The 20,158-nt window shown below is 49.3% G+C and overlaps 1 protein-coding gene across 1 annotated transcript in view; it reads right to left on the bottom strand.

Moving 5' to 3' along the window:
* The window catches only part of HPSE2 (heparanase 2 (inactive)), a 113,963-nt gene that overhangs the window by 16,575 nt on the left and 77,230 nt on the right, over nt 1–20,158 (bottom strand). Inside the window, exons 6-7 of the mRNA XM_054382096.1 lie at nt 11,215–11,262; nt 1,678–1,771 (exon numbers count right to left, since the gene is read on the bottom strand). Coding sequence (XP_054238071.1) covers nt 1,678–1,771; nt 11,215–11,262 — 142 coding nt within the window. The remainder of the gene's footprint in view (nt 1–1,677; nt 1,772–11,214; nt 11,263–20,158) is intronic.

The following is a 20,158-nucleotide window of genomic DNA, read 5'->3' on the forward strand; positions in this document are numbered from 1 at the left end:
GAGCACTGGAATGTGCTGGATGGACTGGGATCCCTCAAAGATGTTAAATACGCCAGCTCTGGTCTGCCTCCCACTCACAGCCCGTGAGAGCCGACATCCCTGACTGAAGCCCCAGAGGTGTTGGCATCCTGCCTGTAATTATCTAAGCCCGCCACCTTCCCCCCGTCGGAGAGGAAGCAATAAAACAGGGAAGTGGACAAGCCCAGCTGCTCTAATCAGCCCCAACAGGATGCATGGACTCAAAGCCAAGCTGGAGGCTATTAGCACCCAGCGCTGTGCTTTTGCTCAGCCACACTGGCATTCCTGCAACAGTTCTTCCCAGGCCCTGCCCTGTGCAGACCAAATCCTTCCCTGTGGTTCCCCAAACCCACACAGAGGGCAGGTCCTTCCTGCCTCTGGTCTGGGGATGGATGTGATCCTGCTCCCTTCCCAGCAGGTTCCCGACCTGCTGCCACTTTTGGTGGGGTATTGTACACCCAGCAGAAGAGTTGGCTGGTGCCTCTTGCTTGCCCCTACACTGCCTCTCCACTGGCCACCCCACCACGCCTCCCCACAGCAGGAGGTTCTTCTGCACGCATGGAAGGTTCCCAGTTTGTGCCAGAGGACTGAGCAAGTGGCTTCCCTCCTCCAGTTTTACTGTGAAGACCCTTGCATCCCCTTTCCTGGGGCCTCTTTGAGTTGTTTACTCATCCTATTATTTCTTCCTGCAGGAATTACAACAGTAAGTCATTGTAGTGACTGGCTTGGTGTAAAAACCTAGACAAGACAGATGGATGTCTCCTCCAGTCCCTAAAGCCTTCCCTGCTTCTTAGGTGTTCCTTATTTCTCCAGGACTGACAGCTGAGTGGGTTGGTCACAGCCCTGGCCCCAATATCAGACAAAGTGGGGGAACTCTGTGAAGCTCCCAGACCCTACCCAGTTGCTAGAGATGAGAGCTGGGTCCCCCAGCCAGTGGGAAGAGGAGGGATTGCTGCAGGCTGAGCTAGCCAGGCAGAGCCAGGGGCTCTGACACTGCATGCCAGCAACAGCTGGGTTTTATAACACTGTCAAAACATGATCATCGGGAGAAGAAAAAAAAAACAACAACAACAAACAGTTGTTCATAATGATCTTGATCCTCCAGTAGTGAAAATCACCCTGGAGATGCAACTGTCACAACTTGGCAAGCAACATTTTTAGGTGCTGTAAGTGGGGCAAGATATTGCAGAAGGAGCCCAGTCCTAAAGCAGGCACAGCACGAGCTGTGCTCAGGATGGTTTGGTACCACCTGGCTGTTTCAGAGAACATCCCCATAGCATGCTGCTCCCTTCAGGAACAGGCAGATGGGAGACTCAAGCCAGTTGGATGCTTCAGAAAGGCTGCCCCTGCCCATGAATTCAGCTCACGTCCCAGCACACCTGCGTAGTCCATGCCACGCTGCAGCCCATAGCCTCCCCAAACCACCACACATCCCACCCTGGGGCCAGGCACAGTGCTGCCTGGTCTTTCCTCCCATTCTCTGCATAAAGACTGGGAGCACAGCCACCCTCAGCAGCCACCCTCCATCCCCACCCAGCGCTAGCTCCCCTGGGAGCGCACTGGTTCTGAGGCCAGAGCCCTGGGCACGAGCTGTGCCAAGGCCAGGCAGTCTGGGCACGGTGCCCCCTGGCTCCTTGCAGCCCCTTTGCACTCACGCACTTTCTGGATTTTCCTGATCTGCTCAGACAGGGTGTCTAACAGGCGTGTTTTCAGGAAGTCTGTCACTTTGGCCACTCTTCCATCAATGTAGTAACTGGAAAGAAAATAAGACAACAAGAACCAGATAGCTGATCATAGCTCTGCCCTGACCCACGTCCTCCTGTCCCACTGCTGCCCCATACCAAGAAGCTTCCTCTCTTGCTCTGGGATGTCCCTGCTTACACACTGCCCTCCCCTGGCCCTCTGGCCACGTCTGTGTCTGGCAGATGATTCCAGTCTGTAAAACAGGGCATGAGGTGGATGCACCCTGAACACTGAGCACCCTGCACTGCAGAAACCATGGGAAGTTTTGCACTTCCTTAACTGTCGTTGGTGACATGCTGGAAGCAGAACACCAAAGGCTGGGATAAAACCACCACCCAGAAAGGCTTTGCAGCACCCTCTGCACTGACCTCATGGAAACCCCACAGACACAGACTCTCTGACATGATGCATGTGGCAGCAGCACCTGGGAGAAAGACCAGGGAGAGAGATCCTGGGAGATCTTCTGCTCTTCCAACTTGTCCCCTCTGTACCCTTGTCTTAGGGACACACTGTTTTCAAGATGCAGGTAAGCCAGTCAGTCCAGGGCTCAGTATCATTGGTACTGGAAAGATCATAGGATGTTAGAGGTTGGAAGGGACCTTCGAAGGCCATCAAGTCCAACCCCCCTGCCAGAGCAGGACCATAGAATCTGGCACAGGTCGCACAGCAACACATCCAGATGGATCTTGAGAGTCTCCAGAGAAGGAGACTCCACAACCTCTCTGGGCAATCTGTTCCAGTGCTCTGTGACCCTCACAGTGAAGAAGTTCCTCCTCATGTTGAGGTGGAACCTCCTGTGCTGTAGTTTGTGTGCTGTAGTTTATATCCATTACCCTTTGTCCTCTCGCAGGATGCAATGGAGCATAGCACCCTGTGATGGCTCATATGGGATGGCAAAATGGAAGATGCAAATCTAGTGGTTGACAAAAAGAGTCTCTTAGCCACAGGAGGTCATGACACAGACACCATGGAGGGGAAGGGTTTCAAGCAGCAAATGTCCTCTGAGACACACTGGAAATTGCTGCATTGATGACCCACGAAGTGATGGGACAGGCTGCTCAAGCTCCTAGGTGTAGGGATAACTGTATCACTCTGCCCAGCTTGTGGGCAGACTCTCCTCCATTCAGTGGTTGGTCTGGGGGCACAACTGTATAGAAGCTCTTCTGGTCTGAGCAACAGAATTGCTGGTGGATGTCCTGCTGCAATAACAACTCTCCAGGCTCAGTCTGGATGGTGTTTCAGAGCCAAGGATCAGCAGCTGTGTGGTACATGGGCTGAGGGTCTGCGCACCAGGGTGAATCCTGCTCCCAGCACCTCTGCACCACTTGCACATTTCTTGATTGATCTTCCAGCAAAATCCACACCTGAATCCCCCACTCAAGAAAAGCTATGGCCATTACCTGCAGGGGAAGTCGTGCTCTCACAGAAATCCCTTCTGCCCTGGGAATGTCAGAGAGTGTTTCCCATACAGAGGGCTGATTCCTGCTCTCCATGTGCTTGCTTATATAAAACACATCTATAGTGCAGCTAATCTTGATGTGAATCATCTGTCTCCAAGTGTGGGAGGAAGGCTCTGAAATGCCTCAATACCATCTCCTAACTCTAGGACATGAGGTGACGCAGTCTGTCCCAGAGTGAAAATACCCTGTGGCTAGAGGTAATTCCAACTGGTTCCTCCTGAGGAAATGTCTGGGACTGTCACCCCTGCCTCCATGCAAGGAGCAGTGGCAGTTCTTGCACATCCCAGACTTGCAGGGATTCCAGGATGTTTGCTGAAGCATGCATTGGCATACCTGTGGGGCAGCTGTTTGGTTAATAAATAGGCTTTGCAAAAGAAACTTCCTGAACCTCCTCTTCCCAAATGTGCAGCATGCATCAGCCACTTGACACAGCAAGCCCTGGTGCATGTTGGAGCTGTGCTGGGGATACAAATGTGCACAGGAATTACATTAGCTCTGGCTGGAGCTGTCAGGGCTCAGCCATTGCCTCCCATCCCTCACTGGAGACATGTCTGCTTGGCATCCACCAGTTACAGAGACTCTTCTCCCTCTCTACAGACTCCAGTGCAGCCATGGGAGCTGTGATATGTAATAGGCTGAAGAACTGGGGTCTGCAGAAAGGTAGACTCACCCTTCCAGGGCTGCATAACATGCAATCTCATCTACACCAGAGAGCAGCTTTAGTGGCCATAGCGGCTGGAAGGCAGGAGCATCCTCAAAGGATGCCATGGCCTAACTCAGCCTTAGCCAGAGCACTAAGTACACATGCAACACACACACAAGTGCTCAGAAAGGATTTTTATGCCTAACTTCTCCAATTCATTACCTCAGTAAGACAGCAGATGCACTTGGAGCTGTGCAGGGCTGCAGTGAAGGGGGAAGAGCACCAGCACTAACTGTCTCAAAACAGAAATGCATTACAGGCTCAACTTGTAAATGCATGAAACAAGAACCTTCTTTGTCAACCTCCCCAGCATGCAGTCCCAGCTGCATCCCCAGTAAAGCATGGAATCATGCCAGTCACCCACAAATTCCACTCCAACACTGTGCAACCTGGGGAAGGAAGCAAGAGGTATTTCTTTATGTCCTCACTGGAAAGTGCTAGGGGCAGAGATTACCTCCAGGAAGGTCTTAAGGAGTGTTCAAAATCATTCTGATCACTTGTACACTATCAGACTGCTGGGAGGAGAGCAGATCTGTGAGCAGCAGGCAGTGGTGGGGTTTGCAGAGATTACTTTTAAAGGCAAAATTACAAAGCAATGGACTCTGGGGATGGCAGATGTTGGATTTTAGCAAAGCACTTAAGAAGTGAACAGAAACGATTTCTTCAGACTGCCATGGACCAAAACCCCATCACCTGGGCCAAAAACTGGGTGAGAGTTCATAAAAACAAGGTTGTGTTGATTTGGAAAAGATGGAGTTAGAGAGACCTCAGTCTGTGTATGGCCTCTTCAATGCAGCAGGCTTTCTGTAGGGTTCAGCTTGGCTGTGTGAGCCAGTACAATCCTCAGAGTCCAGAAAAAAAAAACTCAAAGCAAAGGCAGGCTTGCACCTCCTTCTCATCCCAGTAAAGCATAAGGTGTGCTTCTGACCCACAGCTCCACTGCCAAGGGAGAAGAGTATCCCTCCAGCAGCAGCTTCAGAGGAGGCTCTATCCTCCTGGGAGGTAGCCTAGAAAGTGCTGTTCTGTTGAGCACAGTCAAGACCCTGCAGGGAAGAGAAATTTTTTTTACCACCTTCATTAACAGCCCAGAGAAATAGAGACACGTAAAGAGAAGAAATGCAAAAATAAACCTGTTTCAGTATCAGGAAATCTTGCTGTTAGCATGTCTCCAGGGGAAGCAAGAAGGGGAACACCTCAGCTTTGGGTATTTGAGCATGAAAACAATTGCAATTTTCTCTAAGATGGGCAAAGATCACTTGCAGATCTGCCTTGGAAATTCTTGGGCACCAACAGGTACTTTTCAGCTTCCCAAGACTGAGAAAGAGGGAAAATAGCAGCAGTTGCACAAGGCTTGCAAGGAAGAGAGAAGCACTGAAGTCTTTGCTGGTAGCAGGCTACTCAGGAGGGAGCGAGCTGTTTCCAGCTGTAGGCTTCATCATTAGCCTTTTGAGAACTTTAACCATTGGTAAAGGCAGCATAGAAACCAACAAAATGCAAACCACTGACAGGCCTTTAAAGCAGCAGTGCTCATTAGGCGTGGATTATTCCCAGGAGCAAAGGCTGCAGCTTTGCTGATATTTACAATGACTCAGTGCACTTGACTTAAAAAAACATAATAATCCTGAACAGCCACAACTCTCCAACCTCTACAAAAGCCAACAACAGCTGCAGAGAGCTCCAGCGCTGGCAAGTGCCCCTCCCCCAGGCAGCAGGATGCTGCTTGGGCAGCTGGGTCAAACCAGGGGCTGTGGCATCCACATCCTCCTCTCTCAGTGCCAAAAAGGGCTGAGTGCCAAAGGAGACATGAGCAGGCCCTCTCCAATGCAGGTAGAGGTCTCTGGCACCCACAATTCTGCAGAGGTAGAGGACATGTAGCTCATGGACAAGCTATTTGTCTCCAACACAAGCTGGCAGATCTTTCAGTGGGCTCTGGCTATGATACAGCACCAGAGTTGTTCCAAAGCCTAGAAGACACCAGCACGACCACCATGGCCACAGACCATGCCATTTCTTGTCATACAGGAGAGAACAGATATGGGCAGTTATATGCAGATCTGACTCATTGTGTTCCCCAGTTTGATGCCATTACCTCTGTAGACAGCCTGCAGGAACATGAGCCAGCCAAGGAAAAGAGGAATCGAGCAACTAAATCCTAGACAAGCAAAAAGTCTCAGGGGAAAGGCCATGTACTTGGGTGCCCTGTTATGCTATACAAAGCTGAGGCCAGTTCTCTCCCGTCCACTTACATGACCCCATTTCTAAACCCCTATTTGAATGTGCCTTAAAACACCAGGATGGGTTCAGTGTGTTTTGCAGAAGGAGGAGTGATTGTACCACTTTGGAGATAGCCAAACCAGAGCATGGCACAGGGGAAGGACTCAGCCAAAGCCTGGGCAGCGATTTGTGCCTGTGCCAGGAAATGCACCACCCCACTTCCTGACCCCCATCTCTAGCTGGAACTGTAGTATGAGACTCCAGACACAAGGACAAGAGTTAGGAACAGTACTGAAGCAGGGCTGAGCACAGCTGCCAGTCAAAATGTCCTTGTTCTTGGGCAGGGTGCAAGGCTAGGATGCACACAGCTCCCCAGTGCCTCCCAGCAAGGGATGGTTCCAGGCACCAGGGCACTGGGTGAACTTGATGCTGGCTACATATCTCTGTCCTGTCACCTCCAGGTCTTATGCTGCCTTGAAAATGGGTTTCTGGAGAGATCCACAATTTGCTGCACAAGGACCATAAGCACTCTCCCACGTTTAATGAAGGTAGTGCACTGGCTCCTGGGCAGCTGGATTCATTTACCTCCTCTTTCATTTTAAAGAGAAACCTTTGCCCCTATTATCTGACCTCTTCTTCTGTTGCAGTTAATTACATTAAAGCCCACTTCCCAAAGCTCCGGAATTTCCGGATCTACTTTGTTGTCTGCTGCTACAGGGAGAGTCTGCTAGGAATTAGGGGACCTGCCTGCTGGGGATGCCGAGCAGGGCAGGTTCCTGCTGTCAGCATGACACCTTACCACCGTGAAACTGAGACACCTCTGCCAGCAGAGGTGGTCCCAATCCCTGAGCATCTTCCCGAGGAGGGGGCAGAGCCCCCAGCTGCAGGACAAGACACAGGGCAGCCCCACTGCTCCTCCTGGAGAGAAAAGGTGGGATGTGACCTGCTCCCCCAGGTAAAGACCCGTGGGCACAGGAGAGAGATGCTGCTCACCTCTAGCCAACTAATAAATGTGCTAAGAAAAAAGAATGCCAGTAGGCTGCTCTGTGGCCCTTAAAGGCACAACTCAACCCATGCCTTTCTCTGCCTCCAGACAAGGTGCCTCTGTCTGTCCCACTAGAGGCAGCCATCTCAGGACCATGCCATCTCCTCATCCACGCCCTGGCACTGCCTGGACCCGTGCTGTTGGCCAAGGCTGTCATACTGCCAGGAACTGCACCCTCCTTCAGACAGTGTAGAGGATGGCAAACCAATGGGCAAAGCTATGCTCTGGCCAAATGGAGATGAGCCAATGATTCCTTTATAGAATCACAGAAGTATAAATCATTTTGGTTGGATAAGATTTTTAAGATCATCAAGTCCAACCATTAACTCAGCACTGCCAGGTCACCACTAAACCATATCCCTAGGCACCACATCTACACATCTTTTAAATCCCTCCAGACTCCATGACTGCCCTGTGCAGCCTATTCCAAGGCTTCACAACCCTTTTAGGGAAGAAATTTTTTCTCATGTCCAACCTAAACCTTCCCTAGCACCGTTTGAGGCAGCTTCCTCTTGCCTTACTGCTTGTTACTTTGGAGAACAGACTGACCCCAACCTCCCTACAACCTCCTGTCAGGTAGTTGTAAAGAGCAATAAAGTCTTCCTGAATCTCTTTTTCTCCAGGCTAAACAACCCCAGTTCTCTCTGCCACTCCTCATAAGACTTGTGCTCTAGAGAAGACTTCTGCTCATGTCATCCCCTTCTCCAGGCACAGCCTCTGAAGATGCTGTGCTCCAAGCACTTGCAGTAGGTGCATGTGAGCTCAGATAGGTACCCTTGGTACATACATTGAGGTGTGTGTACACATGCTGGGCAACTCTCCCTCAGCAGCTTTGGGAAACCTGCCCCCTGAGCTTCTCCAGCTGCACACTCAACACGCCTAAGCCAGAAAAGATGCCACCCAAACCAAGCCCATTAAAAGCATTTGGAGCAGCATTTCACACGTGCCCACATGCCTGGGCTCCCTGATTTGCCACATATGGCAAGTGATTTTCCATCTTGGAGGACAACATGGCATTCTCCAAGAAGCCACAGGAATAGATGTCCACTGGCTTTGAAGACACAAACATTTACTTTCCCCATAAGTAATGGGGATTTGTGCGTCAGAGGCAGCATCGTGTGAGGATTTGCCCGTTAAATACATGCCAAATTTGGAGTTGTGCACAGGAGTTTGGTTAGAAAAGCAGCCAGAGAGATTGAGAGAGCAGGCCTAGGGATGGGACTGGGCACAGCTGCAGGTTTAAATTGACAATGAACCTTCGCAGTGCATGAGGACAGGAGCGAAGAGCTGCCTGAGGGAAGGTTTCCCAGCGGTGAAAACCTGCACCCAAAGGCTGAGGTGGTCAGCAACAAAGAGAGCATTTACTCAGAACCAAACACAACAAACTAAATGATCAGGGAAACGCCAAAACTCTTGGGGCCATTGTCGGTTCTACCTGCCACACCCTCCTTCAGCAGAAATTCCCCGAGCAGTTTCAAAGCCATTCACACATCCCTCTCCAGCAACACATCACTTCTGAAGAGGGAGGCACACATGCTGAGTTACACGTGTAAGTGAAACCATACTCAGAGAGGCTGGCGAGGAGGCTTGTTTCCACCCAGTGTCACTTTTCTGTCAGATACCTCTCAGCCCTAGTCGGTTTTCACACAGAGAACAGGGATCCTTGCAATGTATTCCCTTCTCAATTCCCTTTCTGGACCGAGGACAGCCTTTTCAAAAGAGTAACAGATCTGACAAATTTATAACCAATGTCCCAGGGGAATGTTAGTGTTTGGAACAGAAATATTCATACTTGAAGTTAGACAGCAGATTAGTTTCCTGCTAATAATTTTCTTCTTGGATACAAAAGAACTTGTTTTGGTTTGTTTTGCTGTTTGGAGCAGAGGGATGAGACACTGTTTTGACATTTATTCATAAACAGTACAGAAGCCCAGCTCAGAGGTGTGGCGATTGCCAGTCATAGAAGCATAGAACAATTTATGTTGGAAAAGACCTTTAAGATCACTGAGTCCAATCATTAACCCAGCATTGCCAAGTCCAACACTAAACCAGTTGTGCAAACACATACAGGTGCAATATCTAGAGCTGCAAACCCAGGCTGGGGGAGAAGTGGCTCCTATGCTGCAGTGGAAATGGGTCCACAAGCAGTTGGTCAGATCTGCCAACTGCCACAGAGAGCCACAGCAGCCCTCCTGCTCCCAGCCCTCACTGCTTTGGCATGGCCACTCACCACTACAGCCTCCAAGCACTTTGCATCGATCCTGTAAGAAAAGGTTTTTAAAGCAGCTGTGTGGGCAGATTCCCTACACACCAGGATTAAACTCCACATCTGAAGCCTGGGAGTTTGTTCCTTCAACTCATCCAAGGGCTTGGTGCAGTGATCAGGCTCCAGTGCAGAAAGTAAATTCCTGGACTAAGTAAAGGTGATCAGCACATCATGTAATCATGAAAAGCAAAGTCCCAGCTGAGACATAGATCATCACTGCACAGCATGAGCCTGTAAATAACACAAACCCCACCCCAAATGCTCTGCTACCCCACTGCTCGCCTTGCAGCAGGCTCCTGCTGCTGTCTGGTAGGGAAGTGCCATTAGCCAAGCAGCCAAGCAGCCAAGCAGCCAAGCACCCAAGCAATCAACACGGCAGCACAGTAAGGAAACTCCCCGAGGAGCAGCTCTTGCTGAATGCTGGTCGTTCCTGGTGCTATAAACCACTCTAAGATGCCAACAGTTGCTTCTGCAGGAGGCTGTAAGGCTAACACACCATCACAGAGACTGGGGGTGCACTTCCAAGAAAACCTCATGTCTTAAAACCCACTCAAGATGGGCTTTACTAACCATGCTGCTACACTTCAGCAAAGCAACCTGAGCACCCCACAGAGGGTCACTGTGCAGGATCAGCTTAAGGAGTAAGCCCTGTGGGCAGCACCCATGAGCTCACCTTGTCCCTGAGACCCTGACTCCTGTGCTCAAGGCCGGTGCACTGCGTGAGAAGTTTAACTCAGTATCAGAGCAAATTCACAATGAGGTCTCATCATGGTTTCTGCTTCATGCCTGCCTCAGAAATGTGTCCTTTCTGTGGCAGGAGAAGAGTCCTGCCTGCCCCACAAACTCTTGTTCTATTAATTTTGATGGTCACTCCTGGGCTTCCACACTGCATCGCCTTTGCATTGGCGTTTGCACTCCCACTGCAGAGAGCCCCAGCCTGCTGAGGAGCCTACCTCTGGCCACAGTGTGCAAACTGGGACAGCTGGAAACAAGAGGAAGAAAAAGATGTTTAGGGATTTTCCCTCAAATAAAACCTTTCCCTCCATTTGGTGCTTGTCACACTCAGTGCTACAGCTCAGAGCTTGCTTTGCCCTTCTGAACTGCAGTACATGTAGGAAACAGGAGTAAAACCAGGTATCAGCATCCCACTGGCACCCCAGCTGGGGCTGGTTGTTGTGTGTTCACTCCCTACTCCTTGACATCTGCTCCTGGGGCTCCATCTGCAGCATAGGACAGTGGTGTGTCCATGGGCATCTGAGACCCTTACAAAATGGAGCAAGGACTGAGGCATTGGACTAAACTACCTCCTGCCCTCTGAGCCAAAGCAGTTTAGCTTCAGGCCAGCAGTCATGGGGGGACAGCCATTGGAGAGAAAGGAACAGGACTTTCAGATTGTCTCATACATCTGTCACATTTGCTTTGCTGTCATCCCCACCCTGGCCACCACTCGAGCTGCTGGCCCAGGGACTCAGCAGACCAGCACAGGCCTTTGCAGCAATCAGGCAGGCCAGGGATGCAGGCAGTGGTGGTTTAGCCTCTGTCTGAGCCACAGTGGTAAAGGTTAATGCATCCCCTCTTGTATTTGTTCCAGAGGCTCCAGAAGGAGGGGCAGAGATTCTTTAACCTGTTTAAATGCAGCAGGAAGATAGAGGTGGCTGTCACAATCTGCCCCCTTTAATACCCAAACAGTGCATCAGCTCTGCTCCCAGCATCATCTGATCATTGCAATTAGTGTTAGAAAGTAGAAGGAAAGATGAATACCTACTGTTGCCAGGTAACAGCATCCACAGTGCTGCCAGCCACCTTCATGAACCTATAAGAAACAGAGGAAGAAACCACATTAGTCCAGTGTTGTCACAGGGGAAGTCCTAAAACAACCCATCTCCATTCTACCTCAACAAGATACCAAAGGAGGTCATCACACTCATAGACTCTTTCTAATGAAACTGGTGTGTCTTTAGATGGAAAGAATAAATTACATTTCATATAAATGCTTGCAGCAAGAACATCTGAGAATAATGGAGTGAAACCCAACTGGCAGCAGAGCTCTGAGCATTGTTTTTTAGGGCAGGTAAGGAGAGCTTTCAGAGCACAACAGCATCATGGGAAGAAGATCTTGGGGTATGATGCACTTAGTTCTGTGACTGCAACAACTCTCAATAGTGATTAAAGAAAAAGTTTTAAATGGTCATCTTAAAAGGAGACACTTCTACACAGGCTCACAGGCTGTTAGGGTTTGGAAGGGACCTTCAAAGATCATCGAGTCCAACCCCCCTGCCAGAGCAGGACCATAGAATCTAGCACAGGTCGCACAGGAACACATCCAGATGGGTCTCAAAGGTCTCCAGAGAAGGAGACTCCATAACCCACTCTGGGGGGAGCCTGTTCCAATACTCTGCGACCCTCACAGTGAAGAAGTTCCTTCTCATGTTGAGGTGGAAGCTCCTGTGCTGTGGTTTATATCCATTGCCTCTTGTCCTGTCACAGGGTGCAAAGGGGAAGAGCCTGTCCCCTCCTTCTTGACACCCAGCCCTCAGATATTCTTCACTCAACATTTATTTAAGCTGAGAAGCACCTTGCCCAGATTCAATCAAGAACTGGAAAAATGGAAGAAAATTAAGCTAAAAAGCAACAAAGCAATTAGATGCAAAGACACCACCTCAAACTCAGGAAGTCCCTGAACATTAGAGAATGGGAGGAAAGGCTGGAAAAATAATGTATGGGCTTCCCTTTTTTTTTTTTTTTTGGATGCTGTTTCTTTGGCACTGGCAGTTAGCAAACTGGATTCTGAAAGCCCAAGCAGTCACTACACTCTTATGCTTAGAGGCACAAATAGGAAGGCACAAATAGGAAGGCACACAAAAGTACACAGCAATTGGACAGGCACAGCTGTCTGCTGTGTAGCTGATGCATTTTGGAAGTGATAACATATGCATATGACAGGAGACATTGGCTTAAGCACGTGAAGGAGATGAGAAATAAACTGATCGGCATCAGTAGTGTCTCAGGCTGCTCAGGGACACAATAGGAATCACACAGCTGGTTGACCCCACCCAAGACTCAGGGATCAGTGGCACTGGGTCCTGCAAGCTCCTCTATGACAGCCCTATACCGAGAGTGGGGAAGGAAAGGGAAGGTTGTGAGGATTGATGAGACTTTTGATCAGACTAGTTCTCATGGCAGGGATGAGAAGCAAGCTTTCTGGCACACGAGTATCTAATCGGGTCTGAAACAAAAGCAGCAAGCTTCAGGCTAAATATAGCTTGGAAACAATTATTCTGACTTTAAATTAATGATGATGGTCAATTATAGACCAGGACAAAAGGGCAGCTGGACCCTGTGAAGCATAAGAGGACACTGGCAAAGGCAGCAGTAATAAATCTCTGCAGACAGAGAGGGAAGAGATACAATTAGAAAAGGAAAAACAACAACATGCTGCAAACCCACAAAGCACTGATGCACCCCTGACTGCTGCTGAACAGTGCTGCAGGCTTCAGCTCCCAGTCTTGTCTTTCAGAAATGCTTTTACAACTCTCTTGAGGGTTAGGCCAAGAGACCAGTGCCAGGGTGGTGGTCTGGGACTGGTTCCTCCCCAGCTTAGCAGGGTGAAGAGACCGGCTGGACCAGCCCCAGTGCAACCAGAGGGAGAGGTGCAAGGTCTCTGCAATTCACATCCCTCATCTGGCAAAAAGAAGATTTTGCTGCAGTTCTGCAAAACTAAGTGTACAGAAATACACCAAAAGGATCAAAAAAAAAAAAAAATCCCTAGCCCCAGGTTTCAAATGCTCATTACAGGAACTGCTGCCTAAAATGTAGCACGTGAAGTTTTCGAGATTGAACTAATCAATTCTAAACTGAAATTACAAACACAGCTTGTATTGAGTTTGAAGATTAATCCAGCTTGCCTTCTAAACTCAAATGCTTTATCTTCTAGACTTAAAATAAATCATCTCAGACTTTACTTAATCACCTCTTCATGCTCAGCTTGGCACTCTCCACTTGCAGTCCAAAACCACGAGCAGACCAAGCTCATAGGAAGCAGCTCTTCACTTTTCCTTGCCACTTCTATAGCACCTACAGCCCTGCTGAGAACACACCTGCTACAGCAGTCTTTGAGCATGGAATGAAAAGCTACCCAAATCCTTCAGCATCTCTGGAGTAGCAGAAGTAGAATGTCCATCTATTCCATCACACATATCCCTAGGAAGCTAACTGACCTGTTCCCAAAAAGCTCCTGAGAAAATTCTGGTTTAGGACACAGGCATCACTCAGGTAGTTCAGTGCAGACCAAAAGCAGGACAGAAATGGCTCTGGCTTGATTACTGTTCCTCTTCTGTCTCCATAAAAGTGACATAAATTGGTTGGTTCTGGCCATTTTCAAATTTTACCATAAAAGATGCATATCTAGCACAAATTATGCTTTCCACATCTGGTTGGTTTATTTGTTTGTTTTCCCCCTCTCCCCTTGCTCTTTCTTCTTCCTTTTATTGAGATGTTTGCAGGATTAAGTTCAAAAGTTCCTGGTAAAACTTCCAAGTCTTGCCTTACTGTCACAGATGACTTGGACAATGGTCTCTACCCTCCAAAGAGAACCTACAGCAGATGAACAGCCAACAAGTGGTACTGCCTGAACAAGAGATGAAGTCCAGGGCAGGTAGGGATGCAGTGATGCACAGGCATCCAAATATCCTCACCTTAGGTATAGAGATGATATTAATCCTTTTATTTCTGTAACACCTGTGCTGCTCAAACCATGGATTTTGAGACCAGTGAAGATCCATATGGTCTAAATGACCAGTGCTGGCACATTTTTGTCTGGGATTTCCTGGACTGCGTGATGTCCATGTGTGCAGTGTGACACAGGCAGAGTAAACCAGATGCTTCCTGGAGGGCTCAGATCCCTGCACGTGTTGCACAGATGGGCTGGCCTGGTGCAGTAAATCTGCCATTTTCCTGCACATTGGCCTTTCTCTGTGAGCACTCATCAGCTGCACAGTGCCTGTGCACTAAATCCTCCCCAGAGCAGGGGAACAAGCTCAGCCCGCGCTCTGCAGCCAACGTGGGCAACCCCTGCAGCCGTGCCCTGTAATCCAGATTGGTGGCAGCCCCAGGATATGCCTGTGTGCTATCCCTGGCCAGAATTCCACATATCGGAAACCTGGGCAAACATAAACGTCCTCAAAACCTGCTTGGGTACCATCTCTGGGTGGGAAAGCAGAATACAGCAAAGGTAGGTGGAGGAACAGGATCACTAGGCAGGGAGTTTATGATACTGAGGATGAGACAAAGCCACCGAGCTGGGAAATGTCCATTTCCATCTCCTTATCCTTGCAGATGCCTGCATGCCAGCATCCCATGCCAGCACTACTACTTGTGGAGCTCTGTATTGAGCTAGAACTGAGGCTCAAGCTTGTTTTTAGATAAGCACCGAGAAAAACAGAATTTAACATTGCTCAGTCACCCCAAATGGTTGTCAGCACTGTCCTAGAAATGTTAATTCTGGCACAAGGTGGGACAGTATCTCACAGGTCAGGAATGAGCTGTGGAAAAGAGGAGCAGAAGGGCTGCAGCAGCACAGGATGGTACTGACTCCAAAACTTGTGTCATATTGTGAAACCATGGCTGAGATCTGACCACTCCCAGAGCATCTCCCATAGCCACACCTCCCAGGACTGCAAACTTCCATTTGAGTGCAGGCACATCTCTCAAATATATCTCCTGTCCTGATTCAATACTTGCCAGTCATGGAGCACCTACTGCAACCTTAAGCAAATTGCTTCCACGGTTAATTAGCCCCCAAGTATGTTATTTCTCATCTCAATGTGTCTGGTCTCAGCTTTCAGTCACTGGAACTTCCTAGGTTCATTCCTGATACATTAAAGAGCCAACTACATTTCAAGATTTCTTTTCCATGCAGGTAATTGCAGATTGCAATCCTTTAAACAGAAAAAAAAAAAAAAAAAAAGAGAGAGAGTGATCCTCTAACAAAGAATGTAGCTGCACAAGGAGACTAGTAGCAAGAAGGGGCCAAGGAGGCAGCAGCTCTAAGAGCCAGGGGATAAGCAGGTAGGGAAAGTCTATACCTCCAGGCAAGAAAGATTTTCACTTCTCTGGTGACTTCAGCAGGCTCAGAACCCAAAGTGGCCACAAAGCATCAGCAGCAGCCAGCCTAGCATGGACAAAAATGCCTGCCAGTCCTTACTGTCCTGGCACTGCAGCTTCCACTGTGGTGGAGGTAACATCTCAACACTTATGAGTGTCCAGTGACAAAAACTAGGCTACACCAGCCAAGGCGCAACAGGTAATTAGAGCTCCTAGCCAAATCTGCCCAGATGTGCCTGCCTAAGTTTTGGACCAAATGTTCTGAGCTTTAACACATGTTATCATTTCTTCTTCCTAATAGTTTTCCCTCCTGTTCCTTCTCTTTCAGCACTGAATGTGTGATTCAGTCACACATTAACCTTTGTGTCTGATTCCTGATCTGCTGTTAAAATCTATGTTAATTCCTTAGAATCTCACAATTTTTTTCCCCCAAGTAAATTCTGAGCAGTTCTGGGATTGCTGTACCCTCAGATGCAGTAGGTAGCTAATGTGGTCTGCTCTCCAACAGCTCAGGCTGCATGAATGGTCTAATTAACACCTCATCAAACTCCACTGTTGGTTGTATCAGGAGAAATTCCCTCTCACACCTGTGCATTCACAAGACACCATTTCTAGCCCCTGCACAGCAGCCCCCTGCCATCAGAGCAATGTTCCATCACTGCAGAGCCTGCCCTTGTCTCAGTAGTAGTGGTTCTGGTCCAGCCTCCAAAACTTGCCAGCCCAGAGTGACACTGATCCATACACTCTGTGGCTGCTTGGAGCCATTGCTTCATGCAGGGTGGTGCAAGAGCTCAAGAGCAGTAACTCATCAGTGAAGGACTTGTGCTGCTGTGTTTCAGGCAGAGTCCTCCTCCTCCTCTCACCATATCCTATCACTGTCAAGCAAATGGGTTTCAGCCAACACACCTCAGTGCCAACTGCCTAAGGACAACCTTTGCAGTGGGACACTGTGCACACCCCTTTGTGGTGCAAACCTTCAGGTGCCTGATCTCTGCTCAACTCCTAGTCTTGTCCAGCAGACCCCAGAGATAGATGGCACTGCAGGAGGGGTTCAGTCCCACCCTGCCTGGAGGACATGCCCTAGGATTGGGTCAGAATAGCCCTGGAAGTGCCTGTCTCCCAACAGTGAGACAGAGCCTGATGTACAGCAAAGAGCAATACCCAATTCCTGTTGACAGCAGGACAAGGTTTAAACACAAACAATAAGTTTAGCTTTGTTGCTTGAGATAACAGTTAAACAATAGACTGTAATGTTTGGAACACAGAACATGCAACAGAAAAACATAATTCCAGGTAACACCTCATAGTGAAACTTCTGTTTCAGGACCTCAGGTAGCTCTAGAGGTTTTCCCTGAAGAACTTCTAATGGCAGCTTCTGCCAGAGATCATTCCCTGGGCTTCTCTGAATTCTCCTCTCCCACTTCAGCTTATTTCTAATATTTCCCCCACCAAAAGCTGCTTCCTCAATTTGTCTAACAGGACACTGCTTGCCTGTCAGACTAATCCACTGTCCAGTCCTATCTCGCCCCTTCAGCCTTAGCATTTGAGTCATAATCTCCCACTTGGCATATCTCTTCCTACCTGGCTGACTTCTGCTGCTCATCAGGTTTTTTAAAACGTGAGGAAAACTTTGCAGATTCCACATCATCAGGACTATAACTGCACACACTGTGCTCTGGAGCCTCCATCCTACTGTGAGCACTCATTACAGTCTAGCAAGGCAAACAGCAGGCACACCTTTGAGTACACCTTCCTAAATCCCTTCCATTCTCTCATGCTTGATGACTATGGGGCTCATTCAGGATTCTGAGGCATGTCTGGGATGTAACAGCCCCAGCCACATCCCACTGACCAGACCTATGACCACAGGATCACAGGATGTTAGGGGTTGGAAGGAACCTCTGGAGATCATTGAATCCAGCCCCCTTGCCAGAGCAGGACCACAGAACGTAGCACAAGTTGCACAGGAACACATCCAAATGGGTCTTGAAAGTCTCCAGAGAAGAACCCACAACATCTCTGTGGAGCCTGATCCAGTGCTGGGTGACCCTCACAGTGAAGAAGTTCCTCCTCATGTTGAGGTGGAACCTCCTGTGCTGTAGTTTATATCCATTACCCCTTCTCCTACTTGTCCTGCTTCTCCCTCCCACTTGACACCCAGCCCTCAGATATTTATAAACATTCATTAAATACCCTCTCAGTCTTCTCTTCTCCAGAATAAAAAGTCCCAGGGCTCTCAGACTCTCCTCATAAGGCAGTGCTCCAGTCCCTTAATCATCCTGGTAGCTCTTTGATGGACTATCTTGAATAGATTCCTGTCTCTCTTGAACTGGGGAGCTCAAAACTGGATGCAATATTCCAGCTGAGGTCTCACCAGGGCAGAGTAGAGAGGGAGGAGAACCTCCCTCGATCTGCTGGACACACTCCTCTTAATGCACCCCAGGATGTCAATTCTTAATGCATCCCAGGATACCATTGGCCCACTCGGCCACAAGGGCACATTGCTGACCCATGGATACCTTGTTATCCACCAGGACTCCCAGGTAATGATCTTGCAGAAGGCAGAGCTCTCAGTAGCACTAACCAAGAGTACTGAAGAGACCTCAGGGAGCTGCTGAGAATAAAGCTCATGCTGTCAAGCAGCTTAGGCACTGTTTGTTTGTTCTTTTGCAACTCCATTTCCCAATACCACAAATGAGTGTTTGACCCTTTGTTTTTATGTAATCAGACTTGTTCCTCATTTTTATGCTCTGCCTAGTAATAATGGGGTCTTTATGTGGAAAGACAAGCAGCTCTTTTCTCACAGGACCCCATGGGCTGTAAAGCTGTGCAGACGCGTGCCTCTCACCATGAGCTACAGCCATCAGGGTTTGGAGTGCAGGACAGAAGTTTCTCTGTGAGAGGGTGAGATCAGTTTTGAGAGCCTGTGGACACGCTGACAGGCAGGGATAGCAGCAGAGAAACAATGTATAGTTTGGAGTGCAGTCATGCTCATTACAGCTCTTTCAGACCAGTGTGAGGGTCTGGAGAGCCCCCAGCATCCCACCACTAGGGATGTTCAAACCCTAGCTCTTACCTATAGAATCACAGAATTATTGAGGCTGGAAAAGACCTCTGGGATCATCAAGTCTAGTCTATGACCTAACACCACGACATCAGCTAAACCATGCCACCGAGTGCCACATCCAATCTTTTCTTAAAGACCTCCAGTGATGGTGACTCCACCACCTCCCTGGGCAGTCCATTCCACTGCCTAATGATCTTTCAAGTGAGGAAGTGCTTCCTAATATCCAACCAAAACCTTCCCTGGCACAGCTGCATGCCTGCCCTTTCATTTGAGATGGTGCTTCTGCCATCCTCTCCATGAGATTGTACACCACAGCCTCACTCCTGGGGCTGGTGTCAGTCAAAGCACAGCTCCAGCAAGGCAGAGCTGCTGGACCACCCCAGCCGTGTGACTCGGCTCTCCTGACCCCTCGTCCCCTGCACTCGGCTGCGGTGCACGGAGGGCAAAACAGCAGTAGGGCTTCCTTTTCTCTAAGAGCTTCTTGGCTCTCATCTCATGTTTTCCTTACTCAGCCTGCTCCTCCCGGCACTAATAGATTTCCTGCTGATCGAGGCTACTACAACATTTTGTAACTCCCCCTGCGCCACTCTCACTGCGCCGCACCGAACGCGCCGGGGCTCCTGCCCTGCCAGCGGTGCGCACACGGCACGGGTGGCACGCACCGTGTGGGCACGGGGGCTGGTCTCCCACTTTTGTCAGCAGGAGGGATGCTGGCGCCACAGCTGGTTCCACCAGCTTTATGGTCTCCTTGTGCTGCTGCAGCAGAGCTGAGAATCTGGCCCTGGCTCCCTCCCTGCTTCGCCGGGGACTGCATCAGTGTGCTGTTTATTGTTTCTGCCAGATCATTCATGCAGATGTTAATGAATGCTAGACCCAGCTTTGCTCCCAGCAGAGTCCCTTCCACACCTCCCCCTGTCCAGCCCTCAGCACTGGAGTTTCTGTTTGCAGTCCTGCAGGGAATTTCTCCTCCCTGCACAGTCCTCGAGCCACACAGTCCCAATTCCTGCTGCCAGGAGGCTTCCACACCTCCCTGGTTCCTGTAGCTGTCCAATGTCACCTCCAGATGTCTGCATCCCCTACTGTCACCATTCTTTCTCCACCCCTAGCCTCCCCAAACTAGACACATGCCAATTCTCCTAGGATGCAGCAGAGGGCTTGGCCAGTGAGGAAAGTTGCTACAGGTTCTTCCTCTGCACAGATGGAGAAAGTACAGGGAGAAGAGTCACCAAGTAGAAAGAGGAAAGCAATTTGTCCAGGAGAACTCTAAAATAATACCTACACTGGTGTCAGGACCAACCTCCTGGCCCCGCAGCCCGCAGACATACAGGACCCTTCATCCACATTATCTTCATATCCCAACAAGGTGGGCACCTCAGTCTGCCTATAACTAGGAAATGCTGGGAATACTTTGGGACAGCGTTAATCAGTCCAGTCCAAAATCCCATCAGGGATCTCTGCAGAAGTTTAGCAGCACAGACAACCATGTCCCCAAGCCCCTGGTACTGTGGTGGGTGAGCCACACAGATCCTTGCTGTCCTGG

The sequence above is a fragment of the Indicator indicator genome, chromosome 7, assembly GCF_027791375.1.
Source record: "Indicator indicator isolate 239-I01 chromosome 7, UM_Iind_1.1, whole genome shotgun sequence".
NCBI classification, from domain to species: Eukaryota; Metazoa; Chordata; class Aves; order Piciformes; family Indicatoridae; genus Indicator; species Indicator indicator.